The 22795-nt window shown below is 68.4% G+C and overlaps 2 protein-coding genes across 2 annotated transcripts; both read right to left on the bottom strand.

Moving 5' to 3' along the window:
* Positions 1–529: 529 nt before the first annotated feature.
* On the bottom strand, positions 530–22591 carry LOC136996247 (E3 ubiquitin-protein ligase RNF31-like). The gene is given in 13 exon segments (XM_067317174.1): positions 530–632; positions 1770–1941; positions 3091–3187; positions 4721–4778; positions 8589–8702; positions 12011–12129; positions 13813–13927; positions 15034–15123; positions 16894–16992; positions 19863–20036; positions 21210–21344; positions 21346–21559; positions 22347–22591. Coding segments are annotated over 13 exon segments (1692 nt in total). The 3' UTR covers positions 530–572.
* LOC136996246 (PE-PGRS family protein PE_PGRS47-like) lies at positions 6487–8311 on the bottom strand. Its single transcript, XM_067317173.1, has 3 exons — positions 8255–8311; positions 6959–7060; positions 6487–6657 (listed from the first exon to the last, which is right to left on the bottom strand). The coding sequence occupies exons 1-3, from the start codon at positions 8309–8311 to the stop codon at positions 6487–6489; spliced, it is 330 nt and encodes a 109-aa protein (XP_067173274.1).
* Positions 22592–22795: the final 204 nt, after the last annotated feature.

The following is a 22795-nucleotide window of genomic DNA, read 5'->3' as shown; positions in this document are numbered from 1 at the left end:
ACATGGAGGACATGGGACATGGGGACAGGGGGGGACATGGACATGGGACGTGGAGGACATGGGGACACCAGGACATGGGGACACGGGGGGGGGGGGGCGACATTAGGGACCCGGGGGCGCCACCACCACCTCCCCCCCTCCCCCCCCCGCGGTGTCACCCTCCCCCGTGACGTCACCGTCCCCCTGTGTGTCCCCCCCCCCCCCGGGTCCCCCCTTCACCTCCTTCCTGCTGCCCCGCCGCCGCCGCAGCCGCTTCCTCGAAATCACGTGACTGCCGCGCCGCGGGCCACGCCCACCCCCTTCCCCGGCAGGCCACGCCCCCACGACGGGCGGGGCCGCGAGCGCGGAGCGAGAAACCGCACGGAGACACATAGAGCTGGGGGGGGGGGGGCAGCTTTTATTGAGCAGGAAGCAAACGGGGGGGGAGGAGGAAAAGACCCCCCCCAAATAAGGGAGAATTCGCCAAAAAGCAGGCGGGTTCCCCCCCAAAACGGGGTGGGGGAACCCCAAAAACGGGGGGGAGGGGGACCCCAAAAGAGGATCCCCCCCCCCCGCAAAACACACAGTATCGGTCACTGCGGGCGGCGCGGCAGGGGGGCGGCAGGACCCAGCGGCGCCTCCTGGGCGAGACACTACGGGGAAGGGAAGGGGGGGCGTGGCTTGAGGCGCCCTTTGTCTCCCCCCGTAGGCCACGCCCCCCCTCTGCGCAAGCCATTGTCCCGCGTGGGCCACGCCCCCCACACCCCCGCCGGCCACGCCCCCCTCCCCGCTAACCGTACTTCCTCCCTGCAGAGCGTACCCGCCGCGCGGGCCACGCCCCCGCCACTCAAGCCACGCCCCCTCAATGCAAAGTATACCCTGCGCGGCCACGCCCCCACCACGCAGGCAACGCCCCCCCTCAGTGCAAACTATACCTGCCACGGGCATGCCCTCCGCCGCTCAAGCCACGCCCCTGCCGTGCAAGCCACGCCCTCCACGCAAACTATACCTGCCATGGGTGCCGCCCCCCGCGGTGCAGGCCACGCCCCTGCCAAGCAGGCCACGCCCCCCTCAGTGCAAACTATACCCGCCATGGGCACACCCCTGTGGTGCAGGCCACGCCCCCCTCCACACAAACTATACCTGCCATGGGCATGCCCCTGTGGTGCAGGCCACACCCCCACCGCACAAGCCACGCCCCCCGCTGTGCAAACTATACCCGCCACGGGCACGCCCCTGCCACTCAAGCCACGCCCCCGCGGTGCAAGCCACGCCCCCCCGTGCAAACTATACCCAATTTGGGGTGCGTTCCCCCGCCATGCAAAGCATCTCCTGCGTGGCCACGCCCCCTGCGGCACAGGCCACGCCCCTGCAGCGCAAGCCACGCCCCCTCTGTGCAAACTATACCTGCCACAGGCACACCCCCCGCCGCTCAAGCCACACCCCCACTGTACAAGCCACGCCCCCCTGCGTGCAAACTATACCCACCATGGGGACGCCCCCTGCTGCTTAAGCCACACCCCCACTGCACAAGCCACGCCCCCCTCCATGCAAAGTACACCTGCCATGGGCACACCCCTGCAGTGCAGGCCACGCCCCCGCGGCACAAGCCACGCCCCCTCATTGCAAACTATACCCGCCACGGGCACACCCCTGCTGCTCAAGCCACGCCCCCCTTCATGCAAACGATATCCACCATGGGCACACCCCCCGCCGCTCAAGCCACGCCCCCGCGGTGCAAGCCACGCCCCCCACAGCGCAAACCCCACGCCGCCGCAGGCCCCGCCCACCTGGAGGAGGCGGCGGCGGTAGGCGGCGGGGGGCTCGGCGGCGGCGCGGGGGGGCGGCGGCGCGGGCAGGTGGCGCTCGGCGGCGGCGCGCAGCTCCGGCAGCGAGTAGAGCGGCGCCGGGTCGAGGCGGCGCTCGTTGATGCGCCGCACCAGGTACTCCTTGTAGTGCGCCCTGCCGCGACGGGGGGACGGACGGGGGGACCCCCAAAAACGGGGTGTGGGGGTGTGCGTGGGGGGGTCCAACCCCCCCGACTGACCCCGACACCCCCGGCTGACCCCGATACCACCCAAACGCCCCCCCGCCACCCCCTGACTGACCCCGCCACCCACTAACTGACTCCGACACCCCTCCAATGGCCCCCCGACACCCCTTGACTGGCCCTGGCACCTCCGACTGACCCCAACACCCTCTAAGTGACCCTGACACCCCCCGACTGACTCCGACACCCCTCTAACAGCCCCCCGGCACCCACTAACTGACTCCGACACCCCTCCAACGGCCCCCCGACACCCCCCTGACTGGCCCTGCCACCTCCGACTGACCCCAACACCCTCTAAGTGACCCTGACACCCCCCGACTGACTCCAACACCCCTCTAACAGCCCCCCGACACCCACTAACTGACTCCGACACCCCTCCAACAGCCCCCCGACACCCCCCCGACTGGCCCTGGCACCTCCGACTGACCCCAACACCCTCTAAGTGACCCTGACACCCCCCGACTGACTCCAACACCCCTCTAACAGCCCCCCAGCACCTCCCTGACTGATCCTGACACCCCCCGACTGACCCCGACGCCCCCGATGGATCCCAAACGCCCAGCTGACCCCCAACACCCCCCCCCCGGCCCCAAACGCCTCCAAAGGGACCCAAATCCCCCCCCAGCTGACTGCTGATACCCCCTAATACCCCCCAATTGCTCCCCCAGGGACCCCCAAATCCCTCCAGGGACCCCCAACACCCCCAATCCCCCCCCCAGGGACCCCCAAATCTTTCCAGGGACCCCCAATCCCTCCTAATTCCCTCCCTAGGGACCCCCAATCCCCCCCCCAGGGACCCCTAATACCCCGAAATACCCCGAGACCCCCCAAATCCCCCCAGGGACCCCCAAAATCTCGCATATCCCCCCAGGGACCCTTAATACCCCCAAATACCCCCTGGGAATCCCAAATACCCCCCGATACCCCCCCAAATGCCCCCCCCAGGGACCCCCCAAATCCCCCAGGGACCCCCAATACCCCCAATTTCCCCCTCTAGGGACCCCAAATACCCCCCAAATACCCCCTGAGACCCCCCAAATCCCCCCCCCGGGGCGGCTCACAGGCAGAGGCCGGCGTGTCCCGGCAGCACCTCCTTGCCGCAGGCCTCGTCCCGCAGCCCCGCCGGCGTCTCCTTCTGCTCCAGCACCCCGCAGCCCCCTGCGCCCGGCCACGACACGCTAAGGACACGCTAGCGACACGCTAAGGACACGCCAAGGACGCGCGACGCCCCCGCGCCTGCCGCCCGCAGCCCCCGCCGGCGTCTCCTTCTGCTCCAGCACCCCGCAGCCCCCTGCGCCCGGCAAGGACACGCTAAGGACACGCTAGCGACACGCTAAGGACACGCCAAGGACGCGCGACGCCCCCCGCGCCTGCCGCCCGCAGCCCCCGCCGGCGTCTCCTTCTGCTCCAGCACCCCGCAGCCCCCTGCGCCCGGCAAGGACACGCTAAGGACACGCTAAGGACATGCTATCGACATGCTAAGGACACGCTAAGGACACACTAATGACACGCTAACGACACACTAACGCGCCGAGGACACGCTAAGGACATGCAACACCCCCCACACTCGCAGCCCCCTGCGCACGGTAAGAACACGCTAATGACATGCTAACGACATGCTAAAACATGCTAATGACATGCTAACAACACGCTAAGGACACGCAGGTGACACACAGGGTGACATATACGGGTGACACTGGTGTGACATGCTAATGACACTAGCATACCAAGGACATGCTAAGGACACGGGACAAGTTACACACGGCCCATGGGGTGACGTGTGCAGGTGACACACGGGTGACACGCGGGGTAACATACAGGTGACATGGGTGCGACACACCAATGACACGTTAATGACATGCTAAGAACATGCTAAGTGCACGCTAAGGACATGCTAAGGACATGCTAAGGACACGGGACAGGTTACACATGGGGCCCATGGGGTGACGCATGCGGGTGACACACAGGTGATGTGGGGTGACATATATGGGTGACAGGTGTGACATGCTAAGGACATGCTAATGACACACTATAGACGCACTAAGGACATGTTAAGGACATGGAACAGGTTACACTCGGGGCCCACGGGGTGACACACAGGGTGACACGTGTGGGTGACAAGGGTGCGACACGCTAATGACACCTTAACACACTAACAACACACTAAGAACATGCTAAGGACACACTAAGTACACGCTAAGGACATGGGACAGGTTACACGTGGGGCCCACGGGGTGACGCATGGGGGTGACGCACAGGGTGACACATGGGCGACGTGCGGGTGACACACGGGGTGACACGTGGGGGGTGACAGGGGTGCGACACCCTAATGACACACTAGCAACACGCTAAGTACACGCTAAGTACACGCTAAGGACACCGGACAGGTTACACACAGGGCCCATGGGGTGACGCGTGCGGGTGACACACAGGGTGACACGTGTGGGTGACACATGGGTGACAGGGGTGTGACACACTAACGACACGCTAACAACACGCTAACGACACGCTAACGACACGCTAACGACACGCTAAGGACACGGGACAGGTCGCACGCGGGGCCCACGGGGTGACGCGCGTGCGGGTGACGCGCGTTGTGGGTGACACCCGGGGTGACACGTGGGGGGGGGAGGTGACGGGGGCGCGACACGCCGAGGACACGCCAAGGACACGCGTGTGGGGCGGCCCCACCTCCGGGCGGGGGGCGGGCGCCGGGCGGCGGCTCCGTGTCGAAGGCGACGCCGTTCTCCTGGCGGGGGGGAGACCCACGGTGAGCGCGGCTGCCCCACGGCTGCCCCACGGCGCCGCCCTCCCCCTGCCCCACGGCTGCCCCACAGCCCCCTCCTGCCCCACGGCTGCCCCATTGCCCTCCCCCTGCCCCATAGCTGCCCCATAGCACCCTGCAACACCCCCTAGCTGCCCCCCCAGCGCCCCATAGCTGCCCCACGGCGCCCCATAGCACCCCATAGCTGCCCCATAGCACCCTGCAACACCCCCTAGCTGCCCCCCCAGCGCCCCATAGCTGCCCCATAGCACCCTGTAACACCCCAGAGCTGCCCCACGGCACCCCGTAACACCCCACAAGTGCCCCATAGCACCCCACAGCACCCCAGAGCTGCCCCCTAACACCCCATAGCTGCCCCACAGCACCCCATAGCTCCCCTATGGCACCCCCTAACACCCCATAGCTGCCCCATAGCACCCCATAGCACCCCATAGCTGCCCCATAGCACCCTGTAACACCCCATAACTACCCTATGGCACCCCATAGCAGCCCCACAGCACCCCATAAGACCACATAAGTGTCCCATATCACCCCATAGCTGCCCTATAGCGCCCCATAGCTGCCCCGCGGCACCCCATAGCTGCCCCACAGTGCCCCATAACACCCCCCAGCTGCCTTTCAGCACCCCATAGCTGCCCTATAGCACCCCATAACCGCTCCATAGCACCTTCGAACACCCCATAGCTGCCCTATAGCACCCCGTAGCTGCCCCATAGCACCCTGTAACACCCCCCAGCCGCCTTTCAGCGCCCTGTAGCGCCCCATAGCGCCCCATAGCAGCCCCACAGCACCCCGTAACACCCCACAACTGCCCCACACCACCCCGTAACTGCCCTATAGCACCCCATAACTACCCTATAGTACCCCATAGCTGCCCCACAGTGCCCCATAACACCCCATAGCTGCCCCATAGCACCCCATAACCGCTCCATAGCACCTTCAAACACCCCATGGCTGCCCCACAGCACCCCCTAACACCCCACAGCTGCCCCATACCACCCCATAACTGCCCTATAGCACCCCATAGCAGCCCCCCAGCACCCCACAGCGCCCCATAGCAGCCCCACAGCACCCCATAGCAGCCCGTAACACCCCATAACTGCCCTATAGCACCCCATAGCTGCCCCACGGTGGCTCATAACACCCCCTAATGCCCCCCAGCACCCCGTAGCGCCCCATAGCGCCCCATAGCAGCCCCCCAGCACCCCATAGCTGCCCCATAGCACCCTGTAACACCCCCCAGCTGCCTTTCAGCGCCCCGTAGTGCCCCACAGCGCCCCATAGCAGCCCCCCAGCACCCCATAGCTGCCCCATACCACTCCATAGCTGCCCCACGACACCTCATAGCTGCCCCATAGCACCCTGTAACACCCCCCAGCTGCCTTTCAGCACCCCGTAGCACCCCATAGCTGCCCCACAGTGCCCCATAGCACCCCATAACTGCCCCATACCACCCCATAGCTGCCCCATAGCACCCTGTAACACCCCCTAGCTGCTTTTCGGCACCCCACAGCGCCCCACAGCAGCCCCACAGCACCCCATACCACCCCATAACTACCCTATAGCACCCCATAGCTGCCCCACGGTGCCCCATAACACTTCCTAATGCCCCCCAGCCCCCCGTAGCGCCCCATAGCTGCCCCACAGCACCCCATAGCTGCCCCACGACACCTCATAGCTGCCCCACAGCACCCTGTAACACCCCCCAGCTGCCTTTCAGTGCCCCGTAGCGCCCCACAGCAGCCCCCCAGCACCCCACAGCGCCCCATAGCAGCCCCCCAGCACCCCACAGCGCCCCATAGCAGCCCCACAGCGCCCCATACCACCCCATACCACCCCATAACTACCCTACAGCACCCCATAGCTGCCCCACGGTGGCTCATAACACCCCCTAATGGCCCCCAGCACCCCGTAGCGCCCCATAGCACCCCATAGCAGCCCCACAGCACCCCCTAACACCCCACAACTGCCCCGCACCACCCCATAACTGCCCTATAGCACCCCATAGCAGCCCCCCAGCGCCCCCCAGCACCCTGTAGCGCCCCATAGCTGCCCCACAGCACCCCATAATGCCACAGAAGTGCCCCATATCACCCCATAGCTGCCCTATAGCACCCCATAGCTGCCCCACGGTGGCCCCTAACACCCCCTAGCTGCCCCATAGCACCCTGTAACACCCCCCAGCTGCCTTTCAGCACCCCGTAGCGCCCCATAGCTGCCCCACAGTGCCCCATAGCACCCCATAACTGCCCCATACCACCCCATAGCTGCCCCATACCACCCCATAGCTGCCCCATAGCACCCTGTAACACCCCCTAGCTGCTTTTCGGCACCCCACAGCGCCCCACAGCAGCCCCACAGCACCCCATACCACCCTATACCACCCCATAACTACCCTATAGCACCCCATAGCTGCCCCACGGTGCCCCATAACACCCCCTAATGCCCCCCAGCCCCCCGTAGCACCCCATAGCTGCCCCACAGCACCCCATAGCTGCCCCACGACACCTCATAGCTGCCCCACAGCACCCTGTAACACCCCCCAGCTGCCTTTCAGCACCGCGTAGCGCCCCACAGCAGCCCCCCAGCACCCCACAGCGCCCCATAGCAGCCCCCCAGCACCCCACAGCTGCCCCATACCACTCCATAGCTGCCCCACGACACCTCATAGCTGCCCCATAGCACCCTGTAACACCCCCCAGCTGCCTTTCAGCGCCCCTCAGTGCCCCATAGCGCCCCATAGCTGCCCCACAGCACCCCATAGCTGCCCCACGACACCTCATAGTTGCCCCACAACACCCTGTAACACCCCCCAGCTGCCTTTCAGCACCGCGTAGCGCCCCACAGGAGCCCCACCCGCCCCGTAGCGCCCCATAGCGCCCCATAGCAGCCCCACAGCGCCCCATACCACCCCATAACTACCCTACAGCACCCCATAGCTGCCCCACGGTGGCTCATAACACCCCCTAATGCCCCCCAGCACCCCGTAGCGCCCCATAGCGCCCCATAGCTGCCCCACAGCACCCCATAGCTGCCCCACAGCACCCCATAGCTGCCCCACGACACCTCATAGTTGCCCCACAACACCCTGTAACACCCCCCAGCTGCCTTTCAGTGCCCCGTAGCGCCCCACAGCAGCCCCACAGCACCCCGTAGTGCCCCATAGCTGCCCCACAGCACCCCATAGCTGCCCCATACCACCCCATAGCTGCCCCACGACACCTCATAGCTGCCCCATAGCACCCTGTAACACCCCCCAGCTGCCTTTCAGCACCCCTCAGTGCCCCATAGCGCCCCATAGCTGCCCCACAGCACCCCATAACTGCCCTATACCACCCCATAGCTGCCCCACGACACCTCATAGCTGCCCCATAGCACCCTGTAACACCCCCCAGCTGCCTTTCAGTGCCCCGTAGCGCCCCACAGCAGCCCCACAGCACCCCGTAGTGCCCCATAGCTGCCCCACAGCACCCCATAGCTGCCCCATACCACCCCATAGCTGCCCCACGACACCTCATAGCTGCCCCATAGCACCCTGTAACACCCCCCAGCTGCCTTTCAGCGCCCCGTAGCGCCCCATAGCTGCCCCACAGCACCCCATAGCTGCCCCCCAGCACCCCATAGCTGCCCTATACCACCCCATAGCTGCCCCACGACACCTCATAGTTGCCCCACAACACCCTGTAACACCCCCCAGCTGCCTTTCAGCGCCCCGTAGCGCCCCACAGGAGCCCCACCCGCCCCGTAGCGCCCCATAGCGGCGCCGTGGGGCACCTGGAGCAGGCGCTGCAGGCGGGGGGGGTCCCAGTCGCGCAGGTAGAAGAGGCAGTCGCGGGGGTGGTGGCCGTGCAGGGAGGCGCGCAGGGGGCAGCCGCGCTCGGGGCAGCTCTGCCCCACGGCGCCGTCAGCCCCACGGCGCCGCCCCCCGCCCGGCCCCACGGCGGCGCGGGGCTCCCCGCAGCGCCCCATAGAGACCTCGGAACCTCCTCCCCCCCCGGGGAGCCCACGGCCCCCCCCATAGCGACCCCCCCCCGTGCCCCACAGCAATCCCCCTGCCCCATAGAGACCCCCATGTGCCCCATAGGGGGACCGGAGCCCCCCCTAGGGACTCCCCCCGCCCCATAGAGACCCCCAGGTGCCCCATAGGGAGCCTGGAGCTGCCCCTAGGGACCCCCCCTGCCCCATAGAGACCCCCAGGTGCCCCATAGCACCCCATAGAGACCCCGGAACCCTTCCCTAGGGACCCTCCCTGCCCCATAGAAACCCCCGTGTGCTCCATAGCGCCCCATAGGGAGCCCGGAGCCCCCCCTAGGGACCCTCCCTGCCCCATAGAGACCCCGGAACCTCCCCCGGGGAGCCCACGGCCCCCCATAGCGCCCCATAGGGACCCCCCCCCTGCCCCATAGGGATCCCCCTGCCCCATAGAGACCCCCAGGTGCCCCATAGCGCCCCATAGGGAGCCCGGAGCCCCCCCCTAGGGACCCTCCCTGCCCCATAGAGACCCCCGGGTGCCCCATAGCGCCCCATAGAGACCTCGGAACCTCCCCCCGGGGAGCCCACGGCCCCCCATATCGCCCCATAGGGACCCCCCCCCCCGTGCCCCACAGCGATCCCCCTGCCCCATAGAGACCCCTGTGTGTCCCATAGCGCCCCATAGGGAGCCTGGAGCTGCCCCCTAGGGACCCCCCCTGCCCCATGGAGACCCCAGAACCCCCCCCCGGGGAGCCCATGGCCCCCCATAGTGCCCCATAGGGATCCCCCTGCCCCATAGAGACCCCCATATGCCCCATAGTGCCCCATAGGGAGCCCAGAGCTGCCACTAGGGACCCTCACTGCCCCATAGAGACCCCCATGTGCCCCATAGCGCCCCATAGGGAGCCTGGAGCCCCCCCTAGGGACCCTCCTGCCCCATAGAGACCCCCTAGGGACTGCCCCTGCCCCATAGTGCCCTATAGCGCCCCATAGGGAGTGCCCAGAGCCCCTCCTAGGGACTCCCCCTGCCCCATAGAGACCCCTGTGTGCCCCATAGCGCCCCATAGGGAGCCTGGAGCCCCCCCTAGGGACCCCCCTGCCCCATAGAGACCCCAGAACCCCCCCCCGGGGAGCCCATGGCCCCCCATAGTGCCCCATAGGGATCCCCCTGCCCCATAGAGACCCCCGGGTGCCCCATAGCGCCCCATAGGGAGCCTGGAGCTGCCCCTAGGGACCTCCCCCTGCCCCATAGAGACCCCCAGGTGCCCCATAGCGCCCCATAGGGAGCCCGGAGCCCCCCCCTAGGGACCCTCCCTGCCCCATAGAGACCCCCGGGTGCCCCATAGCGCCCCATAGAGACCTCGGAACCTCCCCCCAGGGAGCCCACGGCCCCCCATATCGCCCCATAGGGACCCCCCCCCGTGCCCCACAGCGATCCCCCGCCCCATAGAGACCCCTGTGTGTCCCATAGCGCCCCATAGGGAGCCTGGAGCTGCCCCCTAGGGACCCCTCCCTGCCCCATGGAGACCCCAGAACCCCCCCCCGGGGAGCCCATGGCCCCCCATAGTGCCCCATAGGGATCCCCCTACCCCATAGAGACCCCCATGTGCCCCATAGCGCCCCATAGAGACCCCGGAACCCTTCCCTAGGGATCCTCCCTGCCCCATAGAGACCCCCGTGTGCCCCATAGCGCCCCATAGGAAGCCTGGAGCCCCCCCTAAGGACCCCCCTGCCCCATAGAGACCCCCAGGTGCCCCATAGCACCCCATAGAGACCCCGGAACCCTTCCCTAGGGACCCTCCCTGCCCCATAGAAACCCCCGTGTGCCCCATAGCGCCCCATAGGGACCCCCCCCCGTGCCCCACAGCGATCCCCCTGCCTCATAGAGACCCCCGGGTGCCCCATAGCACCCCATAGAGACCCCAGAACCCTTCCCTAGGGACCCTCCCTGCCCCATAGAGACCCTCCCTGCCCCATAGAAACCCCTCCCTGCCCCATAGGAACCCCCAAACCCCCCATAACACCCCCAAAATGGCACATAGAAACCCCAGAGCCCCCCCATAGAGACCCTCCCCCGCCCCATAGAGCCCCCCCTAGGGACCCCCCCCCGCCCCATAGGGACCCCCCTGTGCCCCACAGCGATCCCCCTGCCCCATAGAGAGCCCTGTGTGCCCCATAGCGCCCCATAAAGACCCCAGAGCCCCCCCTAGGGACCCTCCCTGCCCCATAGGGACCCTCCCCTGCCCCATAGGGACCCCCCCAACCCCATAGGAACCCTTCCCTGCCCCATAGGGACCCCCCCCAGCCCCATAAGAACCCTTCCCTGCCCCATAGGAACCCTCCCCTGCCCCATAGGGATCCCCCCCAGCCCCATAGGGACCCTCCCCTGCCCCATAGGAACCCTCCCCTGCCCCATAGGGACCCCCCCCAGCCCCATAGAAACCCTCCCCTGCCCCATAGGGACCCCCCCCAGCCCCATAGGAACCCTTCCCTACCCCATAGGGACCCCCCCCAGCCCCATAAGAACCCTCCCTGCCCCATAGGGACCCCCCCAGCCCCATAAGAACCCTTCCCTGCCCCATAGGAACCCTCCCCTGCCCCATAGGGATCCCCCCCAGCCCCATAGGGACCCTCCCCTGCCCCATAGGAACCCTCCCCTGCCCCATAGGGACCCCCCCCAGCCCCATAGAAACCCTCCCCTGCCCCATAGGGACCCCCCCAGCCCATAGGAACCCTTCCCTACCCCATAGGGACCCCCCCCAGCCCCATAAGAACCCTCCCTGCCCCATAGGGACCCCCCCAGCCCCATAAGAACCCTTCCCTGCCCCATAGGGACCCTCCCCTGCCCCATAGGGACCCCCCCAGCCCCATAGGGACCCCCCCCAGCCCCATAAGAACCCTTCCCTGCCCCATAGGGACACCCCCCAGCCCCATAGAAACCCTCCCCTGCCCCATAGGGACCCCCCCAGCCCCATAGAAACCCTCCCCTGCCCCATAGGGACGCCCCCCAGCCCCATAAGAACCCTTCCCTGCCCCATAGGGACACCCCCCAGCCCCATAGGGACCCTCCCCTGCCCCATAGGAACCCTCCCCTGCCCCATAGGAAATCCCCCCAGCCCCATAAGAACCCTTCCCTGCCCCATAGGAAATCCCCCCAGCCCCATAGGACCCCCCCTGCCCCACAGGACCCCCCCCCAGCCCCACGGCGTCCCCCCCCGACTCACGTCCTTGGCGTAGAAGGGCCGGTAGCAGCCGCTGCAGAAGTGGTGGCGGCACTGGGAGCACTGGAAGTGCATGCAGCCGCCGCGGGCCAGCGCGTACCACAGGCCGCACTGCGGGCAAGCTGCGGCGCCGTGGGGCTGGACCCACGGCGCGACCCACGGCGCGACCCTCCGCCACCGGCCCCCCCAAGTCCCGTCTCGCTGCGACCTTCCCCTGCCCCACGGCGAGGCTCCAAGCGTGGGCCCCCCCCCCCCCCCCCGTCAGCGGGCTGGTGCGTAGCGCAGGTGAGCTGCACGCCGTGGGGCTGGACCCACGGCGCGACCCACGGCGCGACCCACCGCCACCGGCCCCCCCCAGGTCCCGTCTCGCTGCGACCTTCCCCTGCCCCACGGCGAGGCTCCAAGCGTGGGCCCCCCCCCCCCGTCAGCGGGCTGGTGCGTAGCGCAGGCGAGCTGCACGCCGTGGGGCTGGACCCACGGCGCGACCCACGGCGGGACCCACCGCTACCGGCCCCCCCAGGTCCCGTCTCGCTGCGACCTTCCCCTGCCCCACGGCGAGGCCCCACGCGTGGGCCCCCCCCTCCTCTTCCCGGCACTGGGGTGGGGGCTGCTGGGGGGTCATCCTGCCCCACGGCAAGGCCTCTGCCCCATAGCGGGGTGCCCTGACCCACGGCGGGACCCATAGCGGGACCCCCTGCCCCACGGCGAGGCCTCTGCCCTATGGCTGGACCCGTAATGAGACCCCCTGCCCCATAGCAGGACCCATAGCAGGATCTTCTGCCCCATAGCTAGACCCACAGTGGGACCCCCTGCCCCACGGCGAGGTCTCTGCCCCATAGCGGGGTGCCCTGACCCATAGCGGGCTGCTCTGCCCCATGGCGGGACCCCCCTGCCCCATAGCAGAACCTATAGCAGGATCTTCTGCCCTATAGCGGTACTCTCTGCCCCATAGCTAGACCCACAGCAGGATCCCCTGCCCCATAGCAGGATCCTCTGCCCCATAGCTAAACCCATGGCGAGACCCGCTGCCCCATAGCTGGACACACAGCAGGACCCTCTGCCCCACGGTGAGGCCTCTGCCCCATAGCGAGACCCACAGTGGGACCCCCTGGCCCACAGCCGGACCCACATCCCCGCCATGCCGTGGGGCACCCCCTAACCCATCCCACTCGCCGTGGGGCAGCCCCCCACCCCATCCCCCTGCCCCACACGCGCTATGGGGCAGCCCCACGGCGCTCACTGATGCCGTGCTCACCCCCCTCGCCTCACCGTGGGGCAGCCCCACACCCTGTCACCCCGTCCCGCTCGCCGTGGGGCAGCCCCACCACCCCGCCACCCCCGCCCCACACACGCTATGGGGCAGCCCCACGGCGCTCACCGACGCCGTGCTCGCGCAGGAAGGACACCCCGCACCGCCTCGCCGTGGGGCAGCCCCTAACCCGTCCCGCTCGCCGTGGGGCAGCCCCACCGCCCCGCCACCGTGCCCCCCACGCTATGGGGCTGCCCCATAGCGCTCACCGATGCTGTGCTTGCGCCCTCACCTCGCCGTGGGGCAGCCCCCAACCCATCCTGCTCGCCGTGGGGCAGCTGTCCCGCCGTGGGGCAGCCCCCCGCCCCGCCACCGTGCCCCCCGCGCGCTATGGGGCAGCCCCACGGCGCTCACCGATGCCGTGCTCGCGCAGGAAGGACACCCCGCACCGCCTCGCCGTGGGGCAGCCCCTAACCCGTCCCGCTCGCCGTGGGGCAGCCCCACCGCCCCGCCCCCCCGCCCCCCGCGCGCTATGGGGCTGCCCCACGGCGCTCACCGATGCCGTGCTCGCGCAGGAAGGCCCCCAGCCCCGGCGCCTGCGCTTGGGGGTCGCTGCGGCGCTTCCAGGCGGCGAAGTCGGCGCACGAGAGGCCTCCGTGCTGCGCCTCCCACTGCCCCACGGCGACCCACGGCGGCGACCCACGGCGGCGGCGACCCACGGCGACGACACAGGCAGCCCCGTCAGCCAGGTATGGGGCAGAGCCGTGTTCCTCCCGTAGCTCTTTCTCCGGCCCCATAGATCCCCTCCCCCAGCCCCATAGCGGCTTCTCCCAGCCCCACAGATCCCCCCCAGCCCCATAGCAGCTCCTCCTGGACCCATAGCGGCCCCCTCCCAGCCCCATAGATCCCCCCCAGCCCCATAGCAGACTCATAGCGCCTCCTTCAGCCCCATAGCAGCCCCATAGCACCCCCCAGCCCCATAGGGACCCCCTCCCAGCCCCATAGCAGCCCGTTCCCAGCCCCATAGCAGCCCCACAGCGCCCCCCCAGCCCCATAGCAGCCCCCCCAGCCCCATAGCAGCCCCATAACAACCCCCCCAGCCCCATAGCAGCCCCCCCGCCTCATAGCAGCCCCCCCAGCCCCATAGCAGCCCGTTCAGCCCCATAGCAGCCCCCCCAGCCCCATAGCAGCCCCCTCCCAGCCCCCCCAGCCCCACAGCAGCCCTCTCCCAGCCCCATAGCAGCCCCATAGCAGCCCGTTCCCAGCCCCATAGCAGCCCCATAGCAGCCCCCCAGCCCCATAGCAGCCTCCCCCAGCCCCATAGCAGCCCCCCAACCCCATAGCAGCCCCATAGTAGCCCCCTCCCAGCCCCATAGCAGCTCCCTCAGCCCCATAGCAGCCCCATAGTAGCCTCCCCCAGCCCCATAGCAGCCCCATAGCATCCCCCCTGCCCCATAGCAGCCCCCTCTCAGCCCCCCCTGCCCCATAGCAGACTCATAGCGCCTCCTTCAGCCCCATAGCAGCCCCCCCAGCCCCATAGCAGCCCCATAGTGCCCCCCCAGCCCCATAGCAGCCTCCCCCAGCCCCATAGCAACCCCCTCCCAGCTCTCCCAGCCCCATAGCAACCCCCCCCAGCCCCATAGCAGCCCCCCCAGCCCCACAGCAGCCCTCCCAACCCCATAGCAGCCCGTTCCCAGCCCCATAGCAGCCCCATAGCAGCCCCCCCCGCCCCCCAGCAGCCCCACGGCGCGGGGGGGGGGGGGGGACGGTCACGCACGGGGCGCTGGCAGCGGGGGCAGCAGCGCTGGTGGCACTGGGGACACTGCGCCGGGCCCTGCTCCCCCTCGAAGATGAACCCGAACGAGCACTGCGCCGGGGGGGGGGGGGACACGTGGGGGTCAGACCCACGGCGACACCCCCCCCCCCCGCCCCACGGCGAAACCCCCCGCCCCACGGCGAACCCGGCCCCGCGGAGCCCCCCCCCCCCCCCCTCCTCCCCGAGCCTCAGAGCCGCCCCCCGGCCCCATAGAGACCCCCCCGGCCCCATAGATTCCCCCCCCCAGCCCCATAGATTCCTCTCTTTGGTCCTATAGATCCCTCCCCAGCCCCATAGATTCCCCACCAGCCCCATAGATCCCTTCCCAACCCTGTAGATTCTCCTTCTTGGCCCCATAGAGCCCCCCCAGCCCCATAGAGACCCCCCCCCGGCCCCATAGATTCCCCTCCTTGGCCCCATAGATCCCCCCCAGCCCCATAGAGACCCCCCAGCCCCATAGATCCCCCCCAGCCCCATAGAGACCCCCCAGCCCCACAGATTCTCTTCCTTGGCCCCATAGCAGTCCCCTCCTTGGCCCCATAGATCCCCCCCAGCCCCATAGATTCACCCTCTCTTGGCCCCATAGCGGCCCCCGATCCTGACCCCCAGCCCCATAGGGTTCCCCCCAACCCCATAGATTCTCCTCCTTGGTTCCACAGAGACCCCCCAGCCCCATAGATCCCCCCCAGCCCCATAGATCCCCCCCAGCCCCATAGAGTCCCCCCCCTTGGCCCCATAACAGCCCCCGATCCTGACCCCCAACCCCATAGAGACCCCCCCAGCCCCATAGATTCTCCTCCTTGGCCCCATAGAGCCCCCCCAGCCCCATAGAGACCCCCCCAGCCCCACAGATTCCCCCCCCTTGGCCCCATAGCGGCCCCCCATCCTGACCCCCAGCCCCATAGGAACCCCCCCCAGCCCCATAGCGGCCCCCAATAGGGACCTGCCCAGCCCCATAGATCCCCCCCCCAGCCCCATAGATTCCCTCCCAGCCCCATAGATTCCCCTCCTTGGCCCCATAGAGACCCCCCAGCCCCATAGATTGTCCCCCCCTTGGTCCCATAGCAGCCCCCAATTCTGGTTTCCAGCCCCATAAATTCCCCCCAGCCCCATAGATTCCCCTCCTCAGCCCCATAGATTCCCCTCTTGACCCCATAACGGCCCCTGATCCTGACCCCCAGCCCCATAGCGACCCCCCCAGCCCCATAGAGACCACCCCCAGCCTCCTCCCAGCCCCCCGGGGACCCCCAAACCCACCCCCAGCCCCATAACAACCCCTCGCCTCGGCCCCACGGGACCCCCCAAGCCCCACAGGACCCCCCCGGCCCCATAGAGACCCCCTAGCCCCATAGCGGCACCCCCATAGGGACACCCCCAGCCCCATAGTGACTCCCTCAGCCCCATAGCGACTCCCCCCAGACACCTCCAGCCCCCCGGGGACCCCCAAACCCACCCCCCAGCCCCATAGCGACCCCCCAGCCCCATAGAGACGCCCCCCAGGGACCCCTCAACCCCATAGGGACACCCCAGCCCCATAAGGACCCCCCCAGGGACCCCCCAGCCCCATAGAGACTCCCCCCAGCCCCGTAGCGACCCCCCCCAGCCCACCCCAGCCCCATAGTGACCCCCCCCAGCCCCATAGCGACCTCCCCCAGCCCCATAGCGACCCCCCCCAGGCACCTCCCAGCCCCACAGCAACCCCCAAACCCAACCCCCAGCCCCATAGAGACCCCCCCAGCCCCATAGCGACCCCCCCCAGCCCCATAGAGACCCCCCCCAGCCCCATGGCGACCCCCCCCCCCCGGCCCCACGGCGACGCACCCGGATGCACCAGAGGAACTTGGGGTCGCGCATGAGCTCGCGCTCCGTCAGCTTCTGGCAGAAGAGCTCGTAGGTCTCGGCGTCGAGGCACTCGCGCAGCTGCGGGGGGGGGGGACGGACGGACAGATGGACGGACGGGGACACCGTGGGGGATGCGTCCTCGTGCGAGGGGACACTGTCCTTGTGCGAGGGGACAGGTCCTCGTGCGAGGGACACGCTCCTCGTGTGAGGGGACGCGTCCTCGTGCAAGAGGAGACGTCCTCGTGCAAGGTGACACGTCCTTGTGCGAGGGGACGTGTCTTCGTGCGAGGGACACGCTCCTCGTGCAAAAGGACATGTCCTCGTGCAAGGAGACGGGTCCTCGTGCGAGGGGACACGTCCTCGTGCAAAGGGACACGCTCCTCGTGCCAGGGGACGTGTCTTCGTGCGAGGGACACGCTCCTCGTGCAAAAGGACAAGTCCTCGTGCAAGGAGACGGGTCCTCGTGCGAGGGGACACGTCCTTGTGCGAGGGACACGCTCCTCATGCGAGGGGACGGGTCCTCGTGCCAGGGGATGTGTCCTCGTGCGAGGGGCACGAGAGGGATCAGGATCCCCGTGCGAGTGGCACGAGGGGGTCTGAGATCCCCGTGCGAGGGACACGGGAAGGTTCCTGATCCCCGTGCGAGGGACACGGGAAGGTTCCCGGTGTCCTCATGCAGGGGACACGGGAAATTCCCGATCCTTGTGCAAGGGACACCAAGAGGTTCCCGGCGTCCCCGTGTGAAGGACACCGGGAAGTTCCTGATCCTCGTGCGAGGGACATGGGGAGATTCCCGCTCCCCATGCGAGGGACACCGGGACATTCCTGGTGTCCTCGTGCGAGGGACACGGGGACGTTCCGGGTGTCCTCGTGCGAGGGACACAAGGGTGATCGCAGTCCCCGTGCGAGGGACACCAGGAAGTTCCTAACCCCTGTGCAAGGAACACGGGAAGGTTCCCGGTCCTCGTGTGAGAGACACTGGGATGTTCCCGATCCTCCTGTGAGGGACACTGGGACATTCCCAATCCTCGTGCAAGGAACATGGGGAAGTTCCCAAACCCCGTGCGAGGAGCACAGGAAGGTTCCCGGTCCCCGTGCAAGGGACACGGGGAAGATCCCGATCCCAATCCCTGTGCAAGAGACACCGGGACATTCCTGATCCCTGCATGAGGGACACCGGGACATTCCCGATCCTTGTGCAAGGAACACCAAGACGTTCCCAGCGTCCTTGTGCAAGGGACGCAGGGAAGTTCCCGCTCCCTGTGCGAGGGACACAAGGGTGATCGCAGTCCCCGTGCAAGGAACATGGGGAGATTCCTCATCCTTGTGGAAGGGACACCGGAAAGTTCCCGCTCCCCATGCGAGGGACACCGGGACATTCCTGGTGTCCTCGTGCGAGGGACACGGGGACGTTCCGGGTGTCCTCGTGCGAGAGACACAAGGGTGATTGCAGTCCCCGTGCGAGGGACACCGGGAAGTTCCCAATCCCTATGTAAGGGACACAGGGAAGTTCCTGATCCTCGTGTGAGGGACACAGGAAAGTTCCCGCTCCCCGTGTGATGGACATGGGGACGTTCCGGGTGTCCCCGCGCGAGGGATACAGGGACATTCCGGGTGTCCTCAGGTGATGGACACCAGGACGTTCCGGGTGTCCCCGTGTGAGGCACACAGGGACGTTCCGGGTGTCCCCGCACAAGGGACACGAGGATGTTCCGGGTGTCCTTGTGTGATGGACACAGGGACGTTCTGGGTGTCCCCGCGCAAGGGATACGGGGACGTTCCGGGTGTCCTCGTGTGATGGATACGGGGATGTTCCGGGTGTCCCCCGCGTGAGGGACACGGGGACGTTCCGGGTGTCCCTGCGTGAGGCACACGGGGACGTTCCGGGTGTCCCCCGCACAAGGGACACGAGGACGTTCCGGGTGTCCTCATGTGATGGACACGGGGACGTTCCGGGTGTCCCCACGCGAGGGATACGGGGACGATCCGGGTGTCCCCGCGCAAGGCACATAAGGACGTTCCGGGTGTCCCCACGCGAGGGATATGGGGACGTTCCGGGTGTCCCCGCGCAAGGCACATAAGGACGTTCCGGGTGTCCCCACGCGAGGCACATGGGGACGTTCCAGGTGTCCCCGCGCGAGGGATATGGGGACGTTCCGGGTGTCCTCATGTGATGGACACGGGGACGTTCCGGGTGTCCCCGCGCAAGGCACATAAGGACGTTCCGGGTGTCCCCACGCGAGGCACACGGGGATGTTCCGGGTGTCCCCGCACAAGGGACACGAGGACGTTCCGGGTGTCCTCATGTGATGGACACGGGGACGTTCCGGGTGTCCCCCGCACAAGGGACACGGGGATGTTCCGGGTGTCCTTGTGTGATGGACACGGGGATGTTCCGGGTGTCCCCGCGCGAGGGACACGGGGACGTTCCGGGTGTCCCCGCATGAGGCACACGGGGACGTTCCGGGTGTCCTTATGTGATGGACACGGGGACGTTCCGGGTGTCTCCGCGCGAGGCACACGGGGACGTTCCGGGTGTCCCCGCACAAGGCACACGGGGACGTTCCGGGTGTCCTCGTGTGATGGACACCGGGATGTTCCGGGTGTCCCCGCGTGAGGCACATGGGGATGTTCCAGGTGTCCTTGCATGATGGACACAAGGACATTCCGGGTATCCCCACGCGAGCCACAGCGGGACGTTCCGGGTGTCCTTGTGTGATGGACACGGGGACGTTCCGGATGTCCCCACGTGAGGCACATGGGGACGTTCCGGGTGTCCCCGCGCAAGGGACACCGGGAAGGTTCCCGCTCCTTGTGCGAGGGACACAGGAAAGTTCCCGCTCCCCGCGCGAGGGACACCGGGACGTTCCCGCTCCCCGCGCGAGGGACACCGGGAAGGTTCCCACTCCCGGCGCGCGCGCGGGCCGCGGCGGCGGAGGGCGGCTCACCTGGATGTCGAGGGTGGAGAAGTAGGAGAGGCGCTGGGCGTCGTCGGCGAGGTCGGGCCCGTCGCAGGCCGGGCACACGAGCCCCCCGATGGGCTTCTCCTTCACGGCGATGGTGAAGTGCTGCCGGAAGCACTCGGGGCAGATGGTGCACTCGCACGACGTCAGCGACTGCATCTGCGGGGCGACACCCCCCCCAAAACGGACGTCCGTCTGTCTGTCCGTCCGTCTGTCCGTCTGTCTCCCTCGCGCGAGGGTCCCCGCGCGTCGCACGAGGGTCCCGCTCGCACGAGGGTCTCGCACGAGGGTGTTGCTCGCACGAGGGGTCTCGCACCGGGGCGCCCCGGGGTCCCCCCCTCTGCCCCATAGCCGCCCTATAGGGCTCCCTATATCCCCTGGGGTGTCACCGAGTGTCCCCACGTGTCACCCAAGCGTCCCCATGTGTCGCATGAGGGTCCCGCTCGCACGAGGGGTCTCGCACGAGGGCGTCCCGGGGTCCCCCCTCCGCCCCATAGCCGCCCTACAGGGCTCCCTATATCCCCCCGGGCGTCGCACGAGGGTGTTGCTCGCACGAGGGTCTCGCACGAGGGTCCCGCTCGCACGAGGGTGTTGCACTAGGGCGCCCCGGGGTCCCTCCTCTGCCCCATAGCCGCCCTATAGGGCTCCCTGCCTCCCCTAGGGTGTCGCACGAGGGTCCCCGCGCGTCGCACGAGGGTGCTACTCACACGAGGGTCTCGCACTGGGGCACCCCGGGGTCCCCCCTCTGCCCCATAGCCGCCCTATAGGGCTCCCTATATCCCCCACAGTGTCACCCGAGTGTCCCCACATGTCACCCAAGCGTCCCCACGTGTCGCACGAGGGTCCCGCTCGCACGAGGGTCTCGCACGAGGGTGTTGCTCGCACGAGGGGTCTCACACCGGGGCGCCCCGGGGTCCCCCCCTCTGCCCCATAGCCGCTCTATAGGGCTCCCTGTATCCCCCCGGGGTGTCACCAAGTGTCCCCACGTGTCACACGAGGGTCCCTGGGTGTTGAACAAGGGTCCTGATCGCACGAGGGTGTTGCACGAGGGTGCCCCGGGGTCCCCCCCTCTGCCCCATAGCCGCCCTATAGGGCTCCCCATGTCCCCCCACGTGTCACCCGAGCGTCCCCACGTGTCACCCGAGCGTCCCCGCGCGTCGCATGAGGGTGTTGCTCGCACGAGGGTCCTGCACGAGCCCCAAAAGCGCCACATCAGGGTCCCCCCTTCGCCCACGGCCACCCCATAGGAGCCCCCCGCACCCCGCGTGCGTCACCCGAGCGTCCCCCCGCGTCACCCGAGGGTCCCCGCGCGCGTCGCACGCGGGCCGGTACCTGGTGCCGGGGCAGGGCCCAGCCGCAGACGGCGCATTCCCAGCTGAGCAGGCGGCGGATGAAGGCTCGGTCGGGGGAGGCGCGGACGGCTTCCACCAGGTCGCCCAGCGCCGGCCCCCCGGCCCCGCGCCAGCCCCAGCTCCCGGCCCAGCGCCACCACCAGCTCCGCCCGGCCCCAGCTCGGCAGCCCCAGCGCCGCCAGCGCCCGCCGCACCGTCGCCTGCGATGGGAACGGGAACAACAGCGTCACTACAGTGTCACGACGGCGTTGCCACCAGCTCTGCGCGGCCCCAGCGCCGCCAGCGCCCGCCGCACCGCCGCCTGCGATGGGAACGAGAACAACAGCGTCACTACAGCGTCACTACAGCGTCACGACGGCGTTGCCACCAGCTCTGCGTGGCCCCAGCGCCGCCAGCGCCCGCCGCACCGCCGCCTGTGACGGGAACGGGAACAACAGCGTCACTACAGCGTCACAACAAGCTCTGCGCGGCCCCAGCGCCGCCAGCGCCCGCTGCACCGCCGCCTGCGATGGGAACGGGAACAACAGCGTCACTACAGCGTCACTACAGCGTCACGACGGCGCCACCACCAGCTCCGCCCGGCCCCAGCGCCGCCAGCGCCCGCCGCACCGCCGCCTGCGATGGGAACGGGAACAACAGCGTCACTACAGCGTCACTACAGCGTCACGACGGCGCCACCACCAGCTCCGCCCGGCCCCAGCTCGGCAGCCCCAGCGCCGCCAGCGCCCGCCGCACCGCCGCCTGCGACGGGAACGGGAACAACAGCGTCACTACAGCATCACAATGGCGTCACGACGGTGTCACTACAGCGTCACGACGGCGTCACGACGAGCTCCGCGCGGCCCCAGCGCCCGCCGCACCGTCGCCTGCGAGGAACGGGAGCAACAGTGTCACTACAGCGTCACTACAGCGTCACGACGGCGCCACCACCAGCTCTGCGCGGCCCCAGCGCTGCCAGCGCCCGCCGCACCGTTGCCTGCAACAACAGCGTCGCAACAGCGTCACTACAGCGTCACGACGGCGCCACGACGAGCTCTGCGCGGCCCCAGCGCCGCCAGCGCCCGCCGCACCGTCGCCTGCGATGGGAACGACAACAACAGCGTCACTACAGTGTTACTACAGTGTCACGACAGCGTTGCCACCAGCTCTGCGTGGCCCCAGCGCCGCCAGCGCCCGCCGCACCGCCGCCTGTGACGGGAACGGGAACAACAGCGTCACTACAGCGTCACAACAAGCTCTGCGCAGCCCCAGCGCCGCCAGCGCCCGCCGCACCGCCGCCTGTGACAACAACGACAACAGCGTTGCTACAGCGTCACAACAAGCTCTGCGCAGCCCCAGCGCCGCCAGCGCCCGCTGCACCATCGCCTGCGATGGGAACGGGAACAACAGCGTCACGACAGCGTCATGACGGTGTCACGACGGCGTCACAACGAGCTCCGCGCGGCCCCAGTACCACCAGCGCCCGCCGCACCGTCGCCTGCGATGGGAACGGGAACAACAGCGTCACTACAGCGTCACTACAGCGTCACGACGGCGCCACCACCAGCTCTGCGTGGCCCCAGCGCC

This window comes from Apteryx mantelli, unplaced genomic scaffold (genome assembly GCF_036417845.1).
Source record: "Apteryx mantelli isolate bAptMan1 unplaced genomic scaffold, bAptMan1.hap1 HAP1_SCAFFOLD_303, whole genome shotgun sequence".
Classification (NCBI taxonomy): domain Eukaryota; kingdom Metazoa; phylum Chordata; class Aves; order Apterygiformes; family Apterygidae; genus Apteryx; species Apteryx mantelli.
Note: the sequence above shows the minus strand (reverse complement) of the source record. Positions and strands in the feature narration are given on the sequence as shown.

Excerpts from the sequence above, each read along its gene's own strand:
- LOC136996246 (XM_067317173.1), bottom strand. The coding sequence starts at position 8,311 with ATGGGGTGGTATGGGGCAGCTATGGGGTGCTGTGGGGCAGCTATGGGG. Across the intron at positions 7,061-8,254 it reads CAGCTATGGGGCACTACGGG|TTATGGGGTGCTATGGGGCA; the intron begins GTGCTGTGGGGC and ends GGTATGGGGCAG. Across the intron at positions 6,658-6,958 it reads CTATGGGGCAGCTAGGGGGT|TTATGGGGTGGTATGGGGTG; the intron begins GTTAGGGGCCAC and ends GCTGTAGGGTAG.